At 46.3% G+C, this 15,820-nt stretch overlaps 9 protein-coding genes across 9 annotated transcripts; 1 reads left to right on the top strand and 8 right to left on the bottom strand.

Annotated features, from left to right (window-relative positions):
• Nucleotides 1–4: 4 nt before the first annotated feature.
• On the bottom strand, nucleotides 5–1,628 carry OGAPODRAFT_16109 (uncharacterized protein). The gene has a single exon (XM_018354184.1). The coding sequence runs from the start codon at nucleotides 1,385–1,387 to the stop codon at nucleotides 35–37; it is 1,353 nt and encodes a 450-aa protein (XP_018211311.1). The 5' UTR covers nucleotides 1,388–1,628; the 3' UTR covers nucleotides 5–34.
• Nucleotides 1,629–1,668: 40 nt separating this feature from the next.
• On the bottom strand, nucleotides 1,669–2,128 carry OGAPODRAFT_16110 (uncharacterized protein). The gene is made up of 2 exons (XM_018354185.1): nucleotides 1,928–2,128; nucleotides 1,669–1,891 (listed from the first exon to the last, which is right to left on the bottom strand). Exons 1-2 carry the CDS (start codon nucleotides 2,108–2,110, stop codon nucleotides 1,742–1,744), a joined length of 333 nt encoding a protein of 110 aa, XP_018211312.1. The 5' UTR covers nucleotides 2,111–2,128; the 3' UTR covers nucleotides 1,669–1,741.
• Nucleotides 2,129–2,259: 131 nt separating this feature from the next.
• Nucleotides 2,260–6,219, top strand: OGAPODRAFT_16111 (uncharacterized protein). Its single transcript, XM_018354186.1, has one exon. The coding sequence runs from the start codon at nucleotides 2,270–2,272 to the stop codon at nucleotides 4,373–4,375; it is 2,106 nt and encodes a 701-aa protein (XP_018211313.1). The 5' UTR covers nucleotides 2,260–2,269; the 3' UTR covers nucleotides 4,376–6,219.
• Nucleotides 4,409–5,701, bottom strand: OGAPODRAFT_23796 (uncharacterized protein; the record flags this gene model as incomplete). Its single annotated transcript, XM_018355253.1, has 1 exon — nucleotides 4,409–5,701. The coding sequence occupies one exon, from the start codon at nucleotides 5,699–5,701 to the stop codon at nucleotides 4,409–4,411; it is 1,293 nt and encodes a 430-aa protein (XP_018211314.1).
• A 53-nt stretch (nucleotides 6,220–6,272) lies between the features above and the next one.
• On the bottom strand, nucleotides 6,273–7,727 carry OGAPODRAFT_16112 (uncharacterized protein). Its single transcript, XM_018354187.1, has one exon. The coding sequence runs from the start codon at nucleotides 7,043–7,045 to the stop codon at nucleotides 6,326–6,328; it is 720 nt and encodes a 239-aa protein (XP_018211316.1). The 5' UTR covers nucleotides 7,046–7,727; the 3' UTR covers nucleotides 6,273–6,325.
• Nucleotides 6,273–9,444, bottom strand: OGAPODRAFT_93392 (uncharacterized protein; the record flags this gene model as incomplete). Its single annotated transcript, XM_018357330.1, has 2 exons — nucleotides 6,273–7,690; nucleotides 7,864–9,444. The coding sequence occupies 2 exons, from the start codon at nucleotides 9,442–9,444 to the stop codon at nucleotides 7,136–7,138; spliced, it is 2,136 nt and encodes a 711-aa protein (XP_018211315.1). The 3' UTR covers nucleotides 6,273–7,135.
• A 41-nt stretch (nucleotides 9,445–9,485) lies between these two features.
• On the bottom strand, nucleotides 9,486–10,196 carry OGAPODRAFT_47515 (uncharacterized protein; the record flags this gene model as incomplete). Its single annotated transcript, XM_018355549.1, has 1 exon — nucleotides 9,486–10,196. One exon carries the CDS (start codon nucleotides 10,194–10,196, stop codon nucleotides 9,486–9,488), a length of 711 nt encoding a protein of 236 aa, XP_018211317.1.
• An 84-nt stretch (nucleotides 10,197–10,280) lies between these two features.
• On the bottom strand, nucleotides 10,281–13,159 carry OGAPODRAFT_99197 (uncharacterized protein; the record flags this gene model as incomplete). Its single annotated transcript, XM_018358074.1, has 1 exon — nucleotides 10,281–13,159. The coding sequence occupies one exon, from the start codon at nucleotides 13,157–13,159 to the stop codon at nucleotides 10,289–10,291; it is 2,871 nt and encodes a 956-aa protein (XP_018211318.1). The 3' UTR covers nucleotides 10,281–10,288.
• Nucleotides 13,160–13,208: 49 nt separating this feature from the next.
• On the bottom strand, nucleotides 13,209–15,779 carry OGAPODRAFT_93394 (uncharacterized protein; the record flags this gene model as incomplete). The annotated part of the gene is made up of 1 exon (XM_018357331.1): nucleotides 13,209–15,779. The coding sequence occupies exon 1, from the start codon at nucleotides 15,246–15,248 to the stop codon at nucleotides 13,209–13,211; it is 2,040 nt and encodes a 679-aa protein (XP_018211319.1). The 5' UTR covers nucleotides 15,249–15,779.
• Nucleotides 15,780–15,820: the final 41 nt, after the last annotated feature.

Consider the following 15,820-nt stretch of genomic DNA (forward strand, 5'->3'; position numbering starts at 1 on the left):
ACAGTTAATATAATAGTTTTTTATGCTATTAAAATTACGCGTATGCAAAGTCATTCCGATTTGAGCTTCTCAGTCCTTTAAACTTTTTGGTAGGACTTGGGATGGGATCCAGGGCTACAGAGCATTTGCGCTTATTCTCTGCAGGTTTTCCAGGCAAAGTCTGTCCATAAAGACTGTTTTCATTACCCACGTGGCAGCAAATCATATCCCACACAAGTCTCATTTCGGAAACTTTCCAGCTTTCTGGAAGCCGCGAAAGCAATGGTTTGATCTTTTCAGAGACTGCATCAAATAAATACAAGTCGCAGCTTAGTGCTTGCAAGTTTTTAAGCAAAACCAACTTTAGCAGTTCTAGCTCCACCTCGTAATCTGGGGTCTCCTTAACAAACCAAAAATCAAATCCCTCAATAAAATCCTCCATTGCCACGGCCCCCAGCGTCGCATACAATGTTTGTACGCCGCAGCTATAGGTTTGATTCTCCGATGCTGATCTTGTGGCCCCAAAAATGCAATTTATAAGCAGTGCAAAGTGTTCAAGGTCTAAAGAGTTGTCGGTTTCATAAGTGATAAGGTCCTTCACAAATCTGAACATTAACTGCTTGAAATGAGGATTGGGCGTAGTCTGAATAAGATAGCAGATGAACGGAGTATGGGCAACAATGGTTGGATGAATGGACTCGCCGACATCTTCTAAAGACATGAGCTTTCTAAGAATATTGATATCTTCAAACTTATTAGGTTCTTTGTCTGTGAGATAGTAATCTAAAGTAAGGACATCAAAATTGGGTTTCAGCTCTGAGTAATCGATTTCTGCGTTTTCATCTGCATCTTCCTCTTGATAATCAAATGGACCGTAACACACTGTCAAATATTGGTCAATGTCAACAGGCTCTTTTAGTAAGTACTTGGTGGTAAGGGCCATAGTGTCTGTTTTCAAACTTTCCCGGTCGAAAATGTAGGCATGAAGATTATCTGATTCTGCCTTTTCCACAATAATTCTTAAGTCATCCGACGCAGTAGCACTGGTATGAATCTCAGGCGAATCAAATAGGTGGTCGGTAGTAGACGATAAAGTTTCTGGCTGAAATTTGACCAATTCACCAGAAACCTCGTCCATACAGTATTGAAGTTGATATGAATCGTCCTCGTAGTATTGATCTATGATGGCGTCGTTGTAATATCTATCTTGGTTATCGTGATATCCAAACTTTATTGCCTCTGAGACACTTATTCTTAGATTCAGGAGTATGTTGACCATCGCTTGCCGAAGCGTCTGTGGGTGCAAAAGAGGTTGAGGAATTACAGACGCATTATCCTTGCTGTATTGTTTCATGTTGTAGTATAAGGTTATAGTCAATGTGCTCAGAACACTGATGACCAAAGCCATTTTGAAGTAATATATATCGGTCTGGAGCTGATGTAGCCGCTGATCGCAGAATTGAGCATAAAAATCGCTCGACAGATGACCGCCCTCTGAGAAGTAACATTTTGTTGTTTGAAGGTCCATTGGCTCTGTTAAGGATGGATTATCTAGAGTCAGTCAGTGACCAAATAAACTTACTGTAATGCGCTGGTGTCAACCATGACAGCCACTGGTCTACTATCGACGACATTAATTATGATGGGAAAAAGGGGATAAAAAAATATACGCGGAAGCAGCTTGTAGGAAATAAATATTTCGATCTTGAATCAATAAATAGGTGGTAAACTAATAAGTAAGCCCAAGAAACATAAATGTACGCTAGAGCTCGTTGCTGAATGGTACAGGTCCTGAAGAATACCTTGGAGGAGCGTTTCTGTCGTACATGATACCTCCTGGTCTTTGAGGGGGGATAATTGGGTCTGGGTGTTTGAATTTGTTGAGCATGAGTTCAGTCTTGTCAATAATGGCCTGTAACATTAGTATTGAATTTCTAGAGTAACTTACCTTTAGCTGTTTCGGGTCTGAAACGTCGCGGTTCTGCTCGAAGCGAAGCCTGATCTCTGCTGCCTTTGCACGGTAAAAATCACGTCTGTTTATCCAGTCAGCAGCAGTCCTCAAGGACCGTCTATACAGTGAGGCAACAGTCTTGATATTCTCTGGCGAAAAAGGCACAGGTGTCTTGGACATGAAGAATAAAGATTGGGGAGAATTAATAAGGATTGAAAATCGTCAGCTACCCCACATCTGTTGTCAGACGTCGATCGACGGGGACGATTTTATGTATTTGTAAATACAGCAAATAGCAACAAAAAATAAAATTCAGTTCTACCTGTTTCATTCTATATCATGACTCAAGAGATACACTCGAGTGCTACAGCTACAGGAGAATCTTCCGAGGTCAAAAATGGATCATCTGGATTATTATCGGATCAGCAAGAAGAGCCAATTGGCAGCTTGCAGCGTTTACAACCAGACTTTGTGCTCAAGGTTTTATACCTTGCTGATCCTAGCACTTTGGAGCCTCAAACTGAGTCCGATACCAATCTTCAGAGACTGATCAAGGCATTGGACCTCAACGGATTCCAGATAAGCATCAGGCCCCATACAGATTCCAACCATCTGCTTGTTTTTATAAAGCTAAAGGACGATTTATTTGAGAAGCTAGCAAAGAAAATTAAAGAGGTTGAAAGCTTCTATGGAGTCGTGGAACTTTCTGACATTTCCACCGCAGATAGACTCAGAATAGTGTACAGTAAACTGACAGGAGAAAAGATTGAAGGTAACGCAGAGATGACTCCCGGAGAAGGCAATTGGAAGTTTGTCGAGTCTTGTGTACCTGTTGCCAACCACGACGCTATTCAGAAGGAAGCTCAAAATATGAAAAGCAACCTGCTGAAATTCTTCAGTGAGCCTTTTTCCTCAAAGCAGTCCGAGTTTCTGTTTAAAAACTTTGGTTCATCAACAGCTTTTTATTTCCAGCTCAGCAATCTGTACATCTACTGGCTAGCATTACTGTCCGTCATTGGAGTGATTTGCAATCGTGTTTATGGCAGGTATTCGAAGGTTTTCACTGTTCTTAACCTTCTAAGTGGTCTTGGGTTTTACCTGTCCTGGTACTTCAAGGAGAAACAGCTTTCTCTGAAGTGGAATCTGACCAATGTGTCAAAGCTGGAGTTCAAAAAATCAGGATCCAAAATCAGGCCCCACCAGGTACTTCTGCGCAAACTATTATTCACTCCAATAGCCGTTGGTGCTGGATTGACTTTGATGTTTTATCAACTGGGTTGCTTTGTCATAGAGATTTTGCTGACAGAGGTTTACCAAGGTCCTCTCAAAAGTTACCTCTCGCTAGTCCCTACCATTTTGATCTGCTCCATTGTTCCTATATGTACTGCCATCTACACAGTGGTGGTCAATGGCTACCTTTCGTTCGAGGGGAATGCTGACAGGAGCACGAAAAGGAAATCGTTCTTAATCAAAATGTTTGTGTTCAACTTTTTAGCAAGCTACATGGCTCTATTTATCACGTCATTTATCTACCTGCCCTTTGGATACAAGCTAAACGAATATCTCCCTCACATTGGCTCATACGCCGAGAAGGTGTCCACCTACAGATCGTACATTCCAAAGATACCTCTGCTACAATCTGACTACGAAATCAACAAGCTGAGACTCAACACACAATACACATATTTCATTCTTACCAACCAAATCGTGGGATTGCTGCTTGAGTTCGTGCTTCCTCAAGTGCTAGCCAGGGTTTTCGCTCTCCCGTTTATGAAGTCCCTCATGAGTCCTGCCAAGTTGCTGCCTGTCAAACTCACTGATCCTCCTCAGGAGAAGGAGTATCTCGACAAGATTCGTAAGCTGGTGGAGTTGCCCGAGTTCTCTGCAGACGACGAGTTCAGACAGCTTGTCATCCAATTTGGGTTCCTAATGCTGTTTGGACCAGCCTCGTCGCTCGGCCCAGTCATATCCTTGGTTATAGAGCTGATTCAGGACAAGGCCGACTACTTCAAGCTTCTCAACCTCACCAGGACCCCTATTCCCGAACGAGTCGAGAATGCTTTCCCATGGACGGTCTTCATCAAAGTTTTGCTGATCATCGGCACTCTCACCTCTACATCTCTCTCTTTGATGTATAATGGAGGAGACATTGTTGCATCGGCATCTCATAGCTCGGTGAAAAACAGCTGGTATTTGATTCTTCCCTTTATTGTTATTGGAGGCATTCTTGTACACTCAATTGCGTTCTTTGGCGAGATGATCATCAACGAGTATTACGCCGAATCGTCTCCAGAAAATGCTAAAAAAGAAGAAGCTCTGGCAAGACTACTAGAAAGAGAGGAAGAAGAGAAACCTTCGACTTATGTTAACAATGTGGACGAATTGCTCAGATTTGCCTCGGTTTTACCGAAAAGAATTATCGTGGAGGATAAAAAGACTAAATAGTCTCAATATTTTAGATATATACCGCTGTTGGCCTTATGTTCGTCTGACATCCACTCGTGCTCTTTTCCACACAGTGTGCAGATACAAGTCGCCAACTTTTTCGAGGTCATCAAGCTTTGGTGCCTTGAGATTCACCTCACAATACGAGCCTGCTGAATTCTGACGCATAAAAGTGCCAGGATTGACCACTAACACGTTCTGCACAATCTTGCTGAACGCCTTGAGCTCCGAGGGAATGACAAGAATGTCAGGCAAAGACGTATTGAATTCAGCTAGTCCCATATAACTCACATGCAGGTCCGCGCCGCTGATATGCACAGACTGCTCGTACTCCTTGAGACTCCGCTTCTGTTTCAGCCCGCCAGGAAACACCGGGTAGTATCGCCGCTGCTCGATCACGTGACCCGAGATTCTGTCAAAACGCGACGCTTTCAAGGAGGCGCCTACGGCCACGTCCTTGAGGTCTTTGAAGATGTCATTGTTGGAGCAGCCGATGACGAACTCGTTCAGCTGGAATGTAGCAGGATTCGGGAAACATTTGACGTTTTTGGGTATCCCCAAAGTTTTTCTGTCAAACGAGTCCTGTGGATACGCGGCGTGCTTGGTGGTGGCATCTTTCGTGGAAGGAACCAGAATAACGAGGCATTCAAGTTTCCGCAGAATCGGTGCCACCACGGCACGAAACACGTCGTCTAGCGTAGCCGGCTGTTTTTCGAGCCCGTCGAAGTGCAGCGTACCGTCCGCTACTTGTGCGTGGTTGACGTCCAAAAAAGGCCCAAACATCACCACTGTGTCTGGACGCACCTCATTATTCATTTTGTCCACAAACTCTGCCAGATGGGTGTAATTGAGCTCCTTCTGCGGCGTGTATGGTCCTGCAGTGAAGACCACCTTCATGTTTCCTGCTCCGTACTCATACGACTGCAGCTCCTCAGCGGATGAGACAGGCGATTCTAAAAATGGGATTTGGTGCATTTCGGTGACTTTAAAGAACTCTCCTGTCAAATTTTGGCCCCGGAAACAAACAATCTGGCCAGGGAAAAAGGAGTAGTCGTGGAGCGAGGAGAGGTCCAACTTGATTCTTTGGCCTATTCCTCCAAGTCGTGACGTTTCCAGAAACAGCGAATTAGCGTTCAAGTCGGCATCTGAGGCAGTCAATGGCGAGTCTGGCACGATACGCCCCACGGTGAGGATCTCATTCTGGGACTGGATATTTGGGTTACCAAACTCCTCGCTGTCGAATTTGTAGTGCTCAAGCACAACTTTGGCCATGCTGTCAATTTGCTCATCCAGATAGTCTGCCACTTCGAGGAGTTTCTGATTCATGGTGCGGAACTTGTATTTTTGAGGATTGAAGTTGGCCAACAACTTTGGCTTAATTCCGCTACCAGGAAGCACATCAAGATGACCGTTTAGCGTTTCTAGGATTTCGCCCGAAACGGCAGATTTTGTAGGCGAAGTTTGCAACGGCGACGACACCAATGCAGTAAAACTGACATCGGCACTCTGTGGTGTATCTGTCCTGCGCTTCTTCGAGGACGGCGTCGATGGTATTAGGTGCATGTTTGGCGTTCTCATCATCGGACGCTTGACTGAAGAGAGGGGTGTCTTTTGCTGGCTTTTCACAAGCTTTTTCTGGAGATGTTCCTGAAGTTTCCCGAGATTCTCAACGTTCAGCTGCAGCGGATCGTCTGCTGTGCTCGCGTTCATCACGTATGTCTCCCATTGGACAAACAGGTCTTCTACGCTCAGACCAAATATAGCCATTAGCTCCTCGCACTTTGATCCAACATCGGAGTCCTCAGGCTTCAAATTGAACTGAACCAGCACGCTTTGGGACGCCATATCTTAAGCTTTTTTTTAAATCGCGTCGCGTCTCAAAAAATAAAGTTCAATAGTGTCACCGTTTAGCATTATGTAAGCACATTCAATCTAGATACGTAGTATACATTACTCTTCCTTCTTGTCGTCCTCTGGCTCTTTTTCCTCCTTCGTGTCATTTCTGTCTTCCTTCTCGCTTCTTCCCTCTCTTTTTGGAGACTCTTCCCTCTTACGGTCCTTCTGGTCGTCTTTTCTGTATTTTTCCTTTCTGCCACGGCCGCCTCTTCTCTCACCAAACTTCTGAGCCTTATATTCGTCATAGCTGACCTTGCTAATCACATTGAGCTCCTTGTCGTTGTACTTTGGCTTCTCCTCGGCGGCCACGAATTTCTTTGCGTCCTCTTCCTTCTTGAACTCAACAAAAACAGATCCAACAAACTTTTTATCCCTTTTCTTCATTCGGACTTGGTTCACAGGGGCAAACTTTCCAAAGAACTCAATGAGTTCGTCCAAAGTGGCATCCTCGGGCAAATGCTCGACAAAAACGCTTCTCTTGTTGATTGCAACCTGGACCTCGTTCTGGTTTGCTGGCAATGGAGTTTTCCTTCTCACCATCTCACCATTCTCAGAGACCTCCAATAGGCTCTCAGACTGTCTCAGAGCCTCGACAATGGTCTCGATCGGTCTGTACTTCTTCATACGCTCGAATTGCGAAATGACGCTAATTGGAACCCAGCCGTCGTTGGCTTGTTGAGTGGTGAAGAGAAACTTGTCATTCAAAAGGTTCGAGTCCGAGAAGTAGAACTCGACCTGCGAAAGAATCTTGGGTTTGAGGTCTTCGGTGGCCATTCTGTCCAAATGATTTTCTTGATCCGTATGTCGATCTAAAAAAATTTTATTCCAAGATAGTTTGCGGTGTATGGGTGTATAAAGCATGTCTTATTCGAAGAGACTTCGGCTCGACAGAACGTAGCACCCGAGTTTCGAGGATAATTGCCTGCATACGCGATGGAGCTCGGCAAGTTCATCAAAGTTCTCCTTATCGCGGAGATTCCAATAGAAAATCGATGTATTGGAGACGAGTATGCAATTTAGAGGTCGGTCCTGTAACTGTGTCGGTATCATATCCAAGATGTTGCTCAGCAACCTGTTCACGTCACCAAGGTTCTCAAAATCATCATAAACAACTACTCGGCTTAGCAACTCGCCTAGTTCCGTGCCTGAATTATCTTTTTGCAACATTTCTTTGATCTGATGAAGACCAGAGTTCACTATATCAGCAGACCCGAACTGGTAAGCACAATCTAGAATGGCCACAATTCCTAGTGCATCGCTCTTTTTCAGAAGTTCACAAACGTAGTTTATCCATTCAGGGGTACTTTGCACGTTCAATTGAATATATCGTTCTCCCTCCAGCTCGGTGTTTATCTGCTTGATCTGGTGGTAGCCAGCCAGATCCGGCAAATCAAACGATGGTTGGGGCAATTGTGCAACCTAGTATTAGCAATTCAAATGTTAGGTCTTACCTTTGTGAATTCGACCCCTTTCAAGAACTCCAAGTCCATGTCAGTTTACTGTATATATCTATTAATTTTTTTAGAGTGGCGGTGGAGGCAAGGCTAGAAGTGCTTGAAGACAGTCAAACACAGATAGGTGAATATCGGCACCAGTAGGTTATCGTTCATTGTAGTACACCCCTCCACCATTGCAGAAAGCATTGCTGTGCAAAAAATGTTGGAATAGGAGAAGTCGTTCTGGCCTAACTGCTTGAACAGAGCCAAGCCACCTGCGGTAACTGTCGCAAATGCAACGGATCCTTCGACCGTTTTCTTCGTTCCTGGCCAGAAATTGGCTCCTACCCGCTTGCCCAGAAGGGACGCAAACGAGTCGCCGAGACCAACTGTAACCAGGCCTGCGATTGCCTCCGGAGCCTCGGGGTCAAGCCATATAGGCAGTGCAACGCCCAGCACCAGAAATAGGTATGACGAGACGATCTCACCCTTCATGTCCTTTTCATCTAGGAAATCAGTAAACTTTTGTTGGAAAAAGCTGCCGAATGGCGGGATTCGCAAAGCTCTTTGCAGTTCCACCAGCAACAACAGGCCAAATAGCCCGATCAGTGCCAGGGCGACTATCTGAGGATCAACGAGCAGCGGATACGACAAGGCTGCAAACAAAACGAAATGCCACACTTTACGGCGCACATCTAACGGAAACACTGGCGCAATGATGAACAGAGAAGGCAGAACGATGAAAAGCCCACAAAGCCAGAGTTGGAAGATGAACCATCGGGATTCTGTTTCCTGGATGTAATTTTGCAGCCACAAAAGAGGGTTTTCCTTAAGTACCGGCGTCAAAAAGTAGATGGAAAGATGAACCCCTATGGTGTAGAATGCCGCCTGCAAAATCGCAAGAACGGCCCAATTCCGACCGGTGTTTTCGTACACCAGGTAAATTGTGTAGCAGACCCCCGTGGCCGCAGAAAATGAAACCATAAGTTTCTGGAGAATTTGGAGGTGTACTAAAGATTGCGTGTTGATGAACAGAACCAGAGAAACGGCAAGAGTTCCCAAAATGTTTCTTTCGCTTTTGGAGAACGAGTTCGGAGCCACATACTCCAGCAGGGACGTAACGGCCACGTGCCACACTGGACCAGCGAGAACAAAAGCGAAGGGCAAAGAGTCGGTATTTTCATGTGATGTGAGCAGCTGAATCTCCAGGAGCATAGCTACTCCAATTCTCACAAGCTCCTGCAAATCAGACACCAGCGCCACAGAGCCAGCAACTAGGACCAGGTTTCTTGGGCTTCGCATCAGCGCAATGGCAAGTGGAATGAAGACAGCGTAGATGAGTTCCAGTTCCGGGAGTTGTGGAGCGTTTTTGCCCGTGACTTTATATTTTTTCCAAAGATGATGGAAGACGACGACCACCTGAGAAACAACACACAGCAATGTGAAGATAGAATCGTACAAATACTGTACATTGAATGAGTCACCCTTCGATTTGTCGTTGAACAAGATGTATATCACGTTCGCAACAAAGACCAGAACAAACCACTGGATCCAATCTGCTATTGAGGCCTGTTTATCAATAAGCTCAAAAACATATTGCGTTATGCCGATCGATTGCAGCAGGCCTTCTGACGTAGTAGGTGCCGACAGCACCCGTTTCTCTTCTTCGACGACAGGCTCAGATTTCTTGATTTGTGATCTCGTGGATCGGCTGTTGGCCTGTTTTCTAGGGCCCATAGGAAAATACGAAAATTGAAAAACAAATTAGAATTACATCTTTATTTTGTAGGTCTGCTACCGAATATATTCGATCCAACTCTCACAGAGCTCGAGCCCTGCCTGAGAGCCTCTTCGAAATCGTTACTCATTCCCATACTCAGCTCCAATTTTCTTCCGAGCTCGGCCTCTAGCTTCTCTCTAACTTCCACAAGAGTCTTGAAGTCCTGGTTCTCGTCGCTCGAGATTGACTGCATAATCGACCCAATGGTCATCAGACCCTCCAGATTGAGCTTCGGACATTCGTTGACGATGATCTTCGCCAGCTGCAAACACTCTTCCGGAGCAATGCCCGACTTCTGTTCTTCCCCTGAAGTGTTCACCTGGATATAGACGTTAATTATCGGCTTTCCAGACTGCTCGCGCACATCGTTCAGCTTGCGAGCTTTTTTCTCGGTGTCGATCGTTTCCACAGCGTAGAGGTTATCGATGTTTTTCGCAAGGTCCTTGGTTTTGTTCGTTTGCAACCCGCCAATGAAATGCCATTGGATATCTTTTGGTAGCACTTTGGCCTTCTCCAAAAGTTCTTGAACGTAATTCTCGCCAAAATGTCGGTATCCGGCGTCGTACAGTGCCTTGATGTCGCTAGCCGGTTTGAACTTCGAAACACACACCAGTCTTGCCTTATCGTTCAGCTCCTTGACTCTCTGAGCAATCTTATTGGCATTAGAGACCAGTTCCACGCCTCTCTCGGATGTGTACTCCAGACTCATGGATTGAAAATGCTTAAGCCTAATAAGAATTCGAGACCTTATCAGAGTGAACATTTTTTTTTCTAGTAAAAATCACGCTAAAATCATATACTTCAAATGTTATTTAACAGATCTGTCAACGTGCCCACCAAAATGTCTGCAAGCCCAGACACGGTGCATCGCATAGTAATTCGGAGGACGCGAGCATCCTGAGGATTTGTCTCTATCCGCATCAAGCAGCCTGCTCCCCCTGCTGCCATGCTTAAAATACCCGTGCACACGATATTGTGCATGTTGTAGTCGATGTTTTTGAGCAAGTTGAATCCAAAGAGCTGCATGGTCCGGCTCAGAATAACCGTCTGCATCGGAGAGGAAAGCCGGATTACTTTCTGGCACTCTCCACCAGGCAAACTGCTGATCTGACTCCATCTAGTGAAGAATGACTCCTTGGATAGCGGTGTACCTCTGACCATGATCTTCCCAACCACAGCTGGAAGCCGTAGCTTGTATTGGCACAGAGTGCCGCACACAAACGATATATTGATGATCGGTACCTCTGTGTCGAGATACGGCTTCCGCACGCTAACGTCGAAGATCTGGACCGATTTCGAATTGGCGGTGATGGTGGACTCCGGATGTTTGATGACTTTGATCACGTAGCCGGGATCCTCGGTATTGCTCAATTTAGAAACCACCTCACTTGTCAGGCCGCTAATTGTACTGGGCGATTTATTGGAATAAAACAGCTCATAGTGCAGCTGAGCGTGATTTCTTCGGAGTCTGAATAAAATCTTGAACAACGAGTCTTCGTAAAAAATACCCTGGTCGTAATGCAATAGACGGTAGTATCCCTCTTTCCAGTTGGGGCTAAATGCTGGAAGGTGGTCAACAGACGGGTTTGCCGTGGAATTGTAGGAGAACTGCGAGTCCGAGAAGTGCGACATGGACCGCGACGAGTCGTCTGTTTCTGACCGGCTTGGACTGGCAGAAGCAACGTTCAGCGACAGAGACATAACTGAGTTGGTGTTCTTCCTGCTTCTGGGGCGAGGCGGAGCCGGTTTTTTCGGCGACTTAGGTCTTTCTAGCGACGACGATGAATGCGCAGCATATGGCAGGTTCAACTGGAAACTCTGCTGCAACTGTTGGACGTTCCCCAATCTAGAGATCAAGGGAGAAATGTTTGACTGGAATGGAGGCATGTCAACCACCACCAGGCTCAGCAGCGACTTGTCTGGCAGGGTGGCCAGCTTAGAATACTCCAGACACCGCTGCTGGATCTCTGCAATGAAAGAGTTGGATTCCTGTTCGTAGAGGTCCAAAATTCGCGGTCTGAGCTGTGGCTCGTGGACGTAGAACTTGAGGAAACTCGAAAGCAGAACACATCTGGCCATGACAGAAGTCTGGAAGTAGCAGCTGTGCAGCAGATCAAACTGTTGCACAAGCGGGATATCCAGCTGTGTGCCAAATTCGCCAAGTAAAAACGCAGCTACCTTCACCATAGACTCCGGATAAGTACCCGATTTGAGCGCACTGTAGCACAGACGGCACGCAGTGGCCTGAATGGAGTCGTTGTTAACAACGATCTGGATCAGTCGCTGTCTCACCTCTTCGTCGAGATAGTTTCCTGCCACAGAGATAAGCTTCATCATGGTGGTGACGTACCAGGTAGCATTAGTGGCGTATTTCTCTGCAAGCACGGCAATTTTGACGGCAACCTCGGACTTCATGGCGAAATCAGTCACAGAAAGGTATTCCAGCAACTGTTGGCACATTTGCTGGACAGTATTCGAGTTGCAAATAATATACATGAGATCCAAAGATAGTCGCCTCACAGAAACGTCTCTGTCGCGAAGAAGAGAGGAAATATGCTCTATGTGCTTGTTGATAGTCATCAAAACGGGGTCGTCGTTTCTTGCTGCGAGCTTTGCCAAAGCGGCTAGGCTTAGGTAGCGCGTGTTAGTTTCTGTGGACTGCAACAGCTGGCAAAGCGCGTCGGCTGCAATTGTCGACTGATCAGGAGACGGGTCCACGTGTGCGGCCAGCGACACGGCGCCCAGCAGAACAAAGTCCCTCGTGTGCCGTGCTTCGGCAGACATCAACGGGGTCTGCGACAGGGCTGTGGAAATGGCCCGCTGGATTACGGTCTTGACCGTGTGCATGTTGGCCTGGTCCAAGGGCATTGCGTCGACGTTCGGGACCAGAGTTTCGAGCAGCTGGAACAGCTTAACAGTCAGCCACGGTGCGGGAATGCCGTGGTACATATGCGAGGGGGGACATTCGTCCTCGACAACGATCTTGTGTAGTTTTTCAAGGGCTAGCGTGGTGCAGCTGTTGCACAGATTCACGTCCAGTTTGGCGACATGCTGGACCAGCGAGACGGCAGCAATACTTACCCCGAAATCAGTGTCGTTGATAAGCGGTGCAACGCGGGATATCAGATTTGGGTGACGGGTGACCAGGAGGGGGTCAATTTTGAGCAGCTGCAGCAGCGTCAGAACGGCTTTTTTGCGGACTAAAGCCGATGAAACGGGCGACCTTATCAGATTGAATACATCGTTCTCGAAAGCTCTGCTGTATGCGTCCGAATCGGCCACAGAAGAGAGAAACTGAAGCGCAAGACAGACGAAGTCCTCCTTTGGATGGGCGAGATCGTTGTGGATAGTCTCAAATATCGCGTCGACAGCCTCTGTGCGCGTTTGGTAGAACAGCGACAAAGCGAGGTATCCAATGGACTTTTCAGAATATACCTTGGAGCGTGCAAGGGTCATTGCCTCGCCCAGGCCAAACGTGAGCTCGTGGCCCATGAGGTAGATATACAGAAGCTTGCAGATGTACTTCTTGCGATGATAGCCGGAAAGGTTGGGCTGTTGGAACTGTTTTTGAATGTGAACAAGCTCAGATTGGACACGCCTATCCTCCTGCTCTTGTTCCTTGGAGTTTCGAATGTCCGTAATGAATTGGACAAGGCCCTTCATTTGCGACATGATTTTTATTAATATATATATCTCAATTTTTTCTCAATATTGAACTAAACTATAGGTTGGCATTGTCTACATATTTTCTAAGATCGGCCTGAGAGCCAGATTTCGGAATGAGGGACTCAGAACCGACTCTGGTCATTGGCCGTGGCATCGTCGGGTCGTCGTCATATGCAAATCCGGGAGACGTTGGAGAGAAGGACCGCGCGCCAGGAGAAACTTTGCGGACCTGCTCTGCTAGCGTTCCGCTAGGCTTGTAGGTCTTTTTGTAGTTGATATCCACAGGGTTGAACATCACAATCGAGTCTCTGATCTGGTGAGGCGAAGGATGCGACGAATTTGTCTGGCTCGGTCCCCATTGCGTGTTCTCAATAGGACTGAAATTCTGCTGCATCACCACTGGAGACTGGCCCTTCTTGCCGGTGTATTTGCGTTGCTTCTCAAACTGTGTGAACGTCTCCAAAGTAGAGTTTCGGTTGTTCAGTTCGTGGGGGGATGGGAGGTTCTCCAGCTTCTGCTCGACAGGATAGTGCTGGGGCTTTCTTTGTTGTGCAGCCATTTGACGGTAATAATGCGCCTGCGACTGTTGCTGGTTCAAAATGTTCTGAATATGCTGGTGAGGATAGAAAGGGTGACCCTGCTGCTGCACCGGAACTGCCCCATTGTCCAAGTAGATGGAGGAAGCATAACTTGCACGATGATCGTTTACAGAAGTGTCCAAGGTCAGCTCCGGTCTGCCGTTACTGACACTGTGATCTATGTTCTCCTTTTCATCCTGTTGCTGTGCAGAAACCTCGTCTTCTTGGCTTGGATCCATTGTGTATTCTGGCTGGCGTGGTATATCATGCTCCTCGTTTTGCGGCAGGTGCGGCAGAGGCGGCATATCCTGGTCTTCGAAAAACATGTGGTTTGACTTCTTCGACTTCAAAGAGTTTTCTCTTGAAAAGTAGACTTTGTAAACAGACTTCATCCTGTTGATCTGTTCCTCCTCTTCAGGTGAAATCGGTATATGCTCTTCAACAAGAACTTCATTCAAGTCGGGAACTTCCTCAGCTTCAGGCTCTGGAAGAGCTTTACCCACTGGAGAGCTCGATACATGGCTGTTCTCTGGCACTTCAGAATACTCATCCACTGGTGCCTCTTTTGAAACGGAATCGGATGCAAACTCATCACGATTTTCATGATCTGGCTCAATGTTTTGAGGCTGAACAATTGCATCCAAATCGCGGCTGTGACGCTGCACCACAGAAGCGTCTGTGTCATCGAACGAGTATTTGTGACTATCGGCAGCATCGTAGGACACCCGGTGCCCTGGATCAGTTGTCTCGTAGAACTTGTCATCGTCGGACTCCTCTTGGTCACCAGGCGGCCCAGAAGTTGGAGGGGAAAATGTATTATCAGGTTGAGAGTAGACTGTTGAGGATTTCTGAAGAGTTTCAGGAGATTTGTCGGAATTCTGTGGCCCAAGAGTTCTGCCCAAGTCCTCGGTAGATCTCTCAAAACCAGTGAGGTCTCCGGAATTCTCTGAAAACAAGGACTTTCTGGAATGATTATTCGAACTAAACCTGACATTCTCTGGAACCTTGTATCCTGGGTACACACCACCAAGTTGTCTTGAAAGCTGGTCCAAGGAATGCTTGGAGGTAGAGTCGTCGACACGTGGCAAAACAAAAGACTCCATGTGGCCGCGAGGTGTTCCCAGCATGTTATCTGTTCCAAGACTTAATTGAGACGCGTTATAATAAGATCCTGCCTTATTACTGAAGCTCTGGTCTTTCTCATCAAGTACTGCTTGGGGATAACGAGTGTTTGACGCGTCAAATGGGTTTTCGCTCGTGTTTCTGCCTGAAAATATCTCTTCTTTGGTTGGATAGTCCGGCAACACTGTGTTGTCACCGTAAAAATCGGGATCATTGTCGTCAAGGGCCTCCTTCTTATTACGTTTCCAGGCTCTCCAGATGAAAAAGGCAACCACCATTGCCACAACAGCGACGGGTATCACCACAGCGAGCACAATACTCGTAGAACTCAAGGCATCACTGGTCTCGCAATACTGCGTCCCCTTTGAGCATTTGTCTTTTTTGACAAGCATCATAACCGTTGTCTATCACGTGAACTCGGAGAGCGTTGGCTAATTTATAGATGAAATGAGAGACATAAACAGATTTGACTGTTTAGAAAGGATTTGGAAGTGATGTTGAAGCGTTTTTTTTACGTGAAAATAAATGCCAGTTATCGACAAAAAAAACAAATATGGATCTAATTTGAAAACATCAACACGATCCACAAAAATTTTCATTCCAAATTCGGCAGGGGCTATGTAAAAGCCCTTGCAAAAGTTTGCGAATGGGATCTCACCACCACGGAGGAGGAGTGGATGAATCCAGAAGCATTAAAACGTGTAGATAAGAAGATTCAATATACTGCATCCGCCAGTACTAATCTGGCTAGTCTCAATGCAGCTATCACGCTAATTTAGTTCGCGTATATACGGGTTACGTGTCCCCAAGATCTCTAAAGAGTATCTATAGGGAGTGATTTCCAAAAATTCGAGTAATGCCTTTTCAAGTAAAGACAGATTCCGGATGGCTCTGGTAAAAGGCAAGAGCCATGTTCGAAGAATCTGATCTTCAGGCGTTCACTAAAGAAAAAAAAATATCTCACCTT

The sequence above is a fragment of the Ogataea polymorpha genome, assembly GCF_001664045.1.
Source record: "Ogataea polymorpha strain NCYC 495 leu1.1 chromosome Unknown OGAPOscaffold_3, whole genome shotgun sequence".
NCBI lineage: Eukaryota > Fungi > Ascomycota > Pichiomycetes > Pichiales > Pichiaceae > Ogataea > Ogataea polymorpha.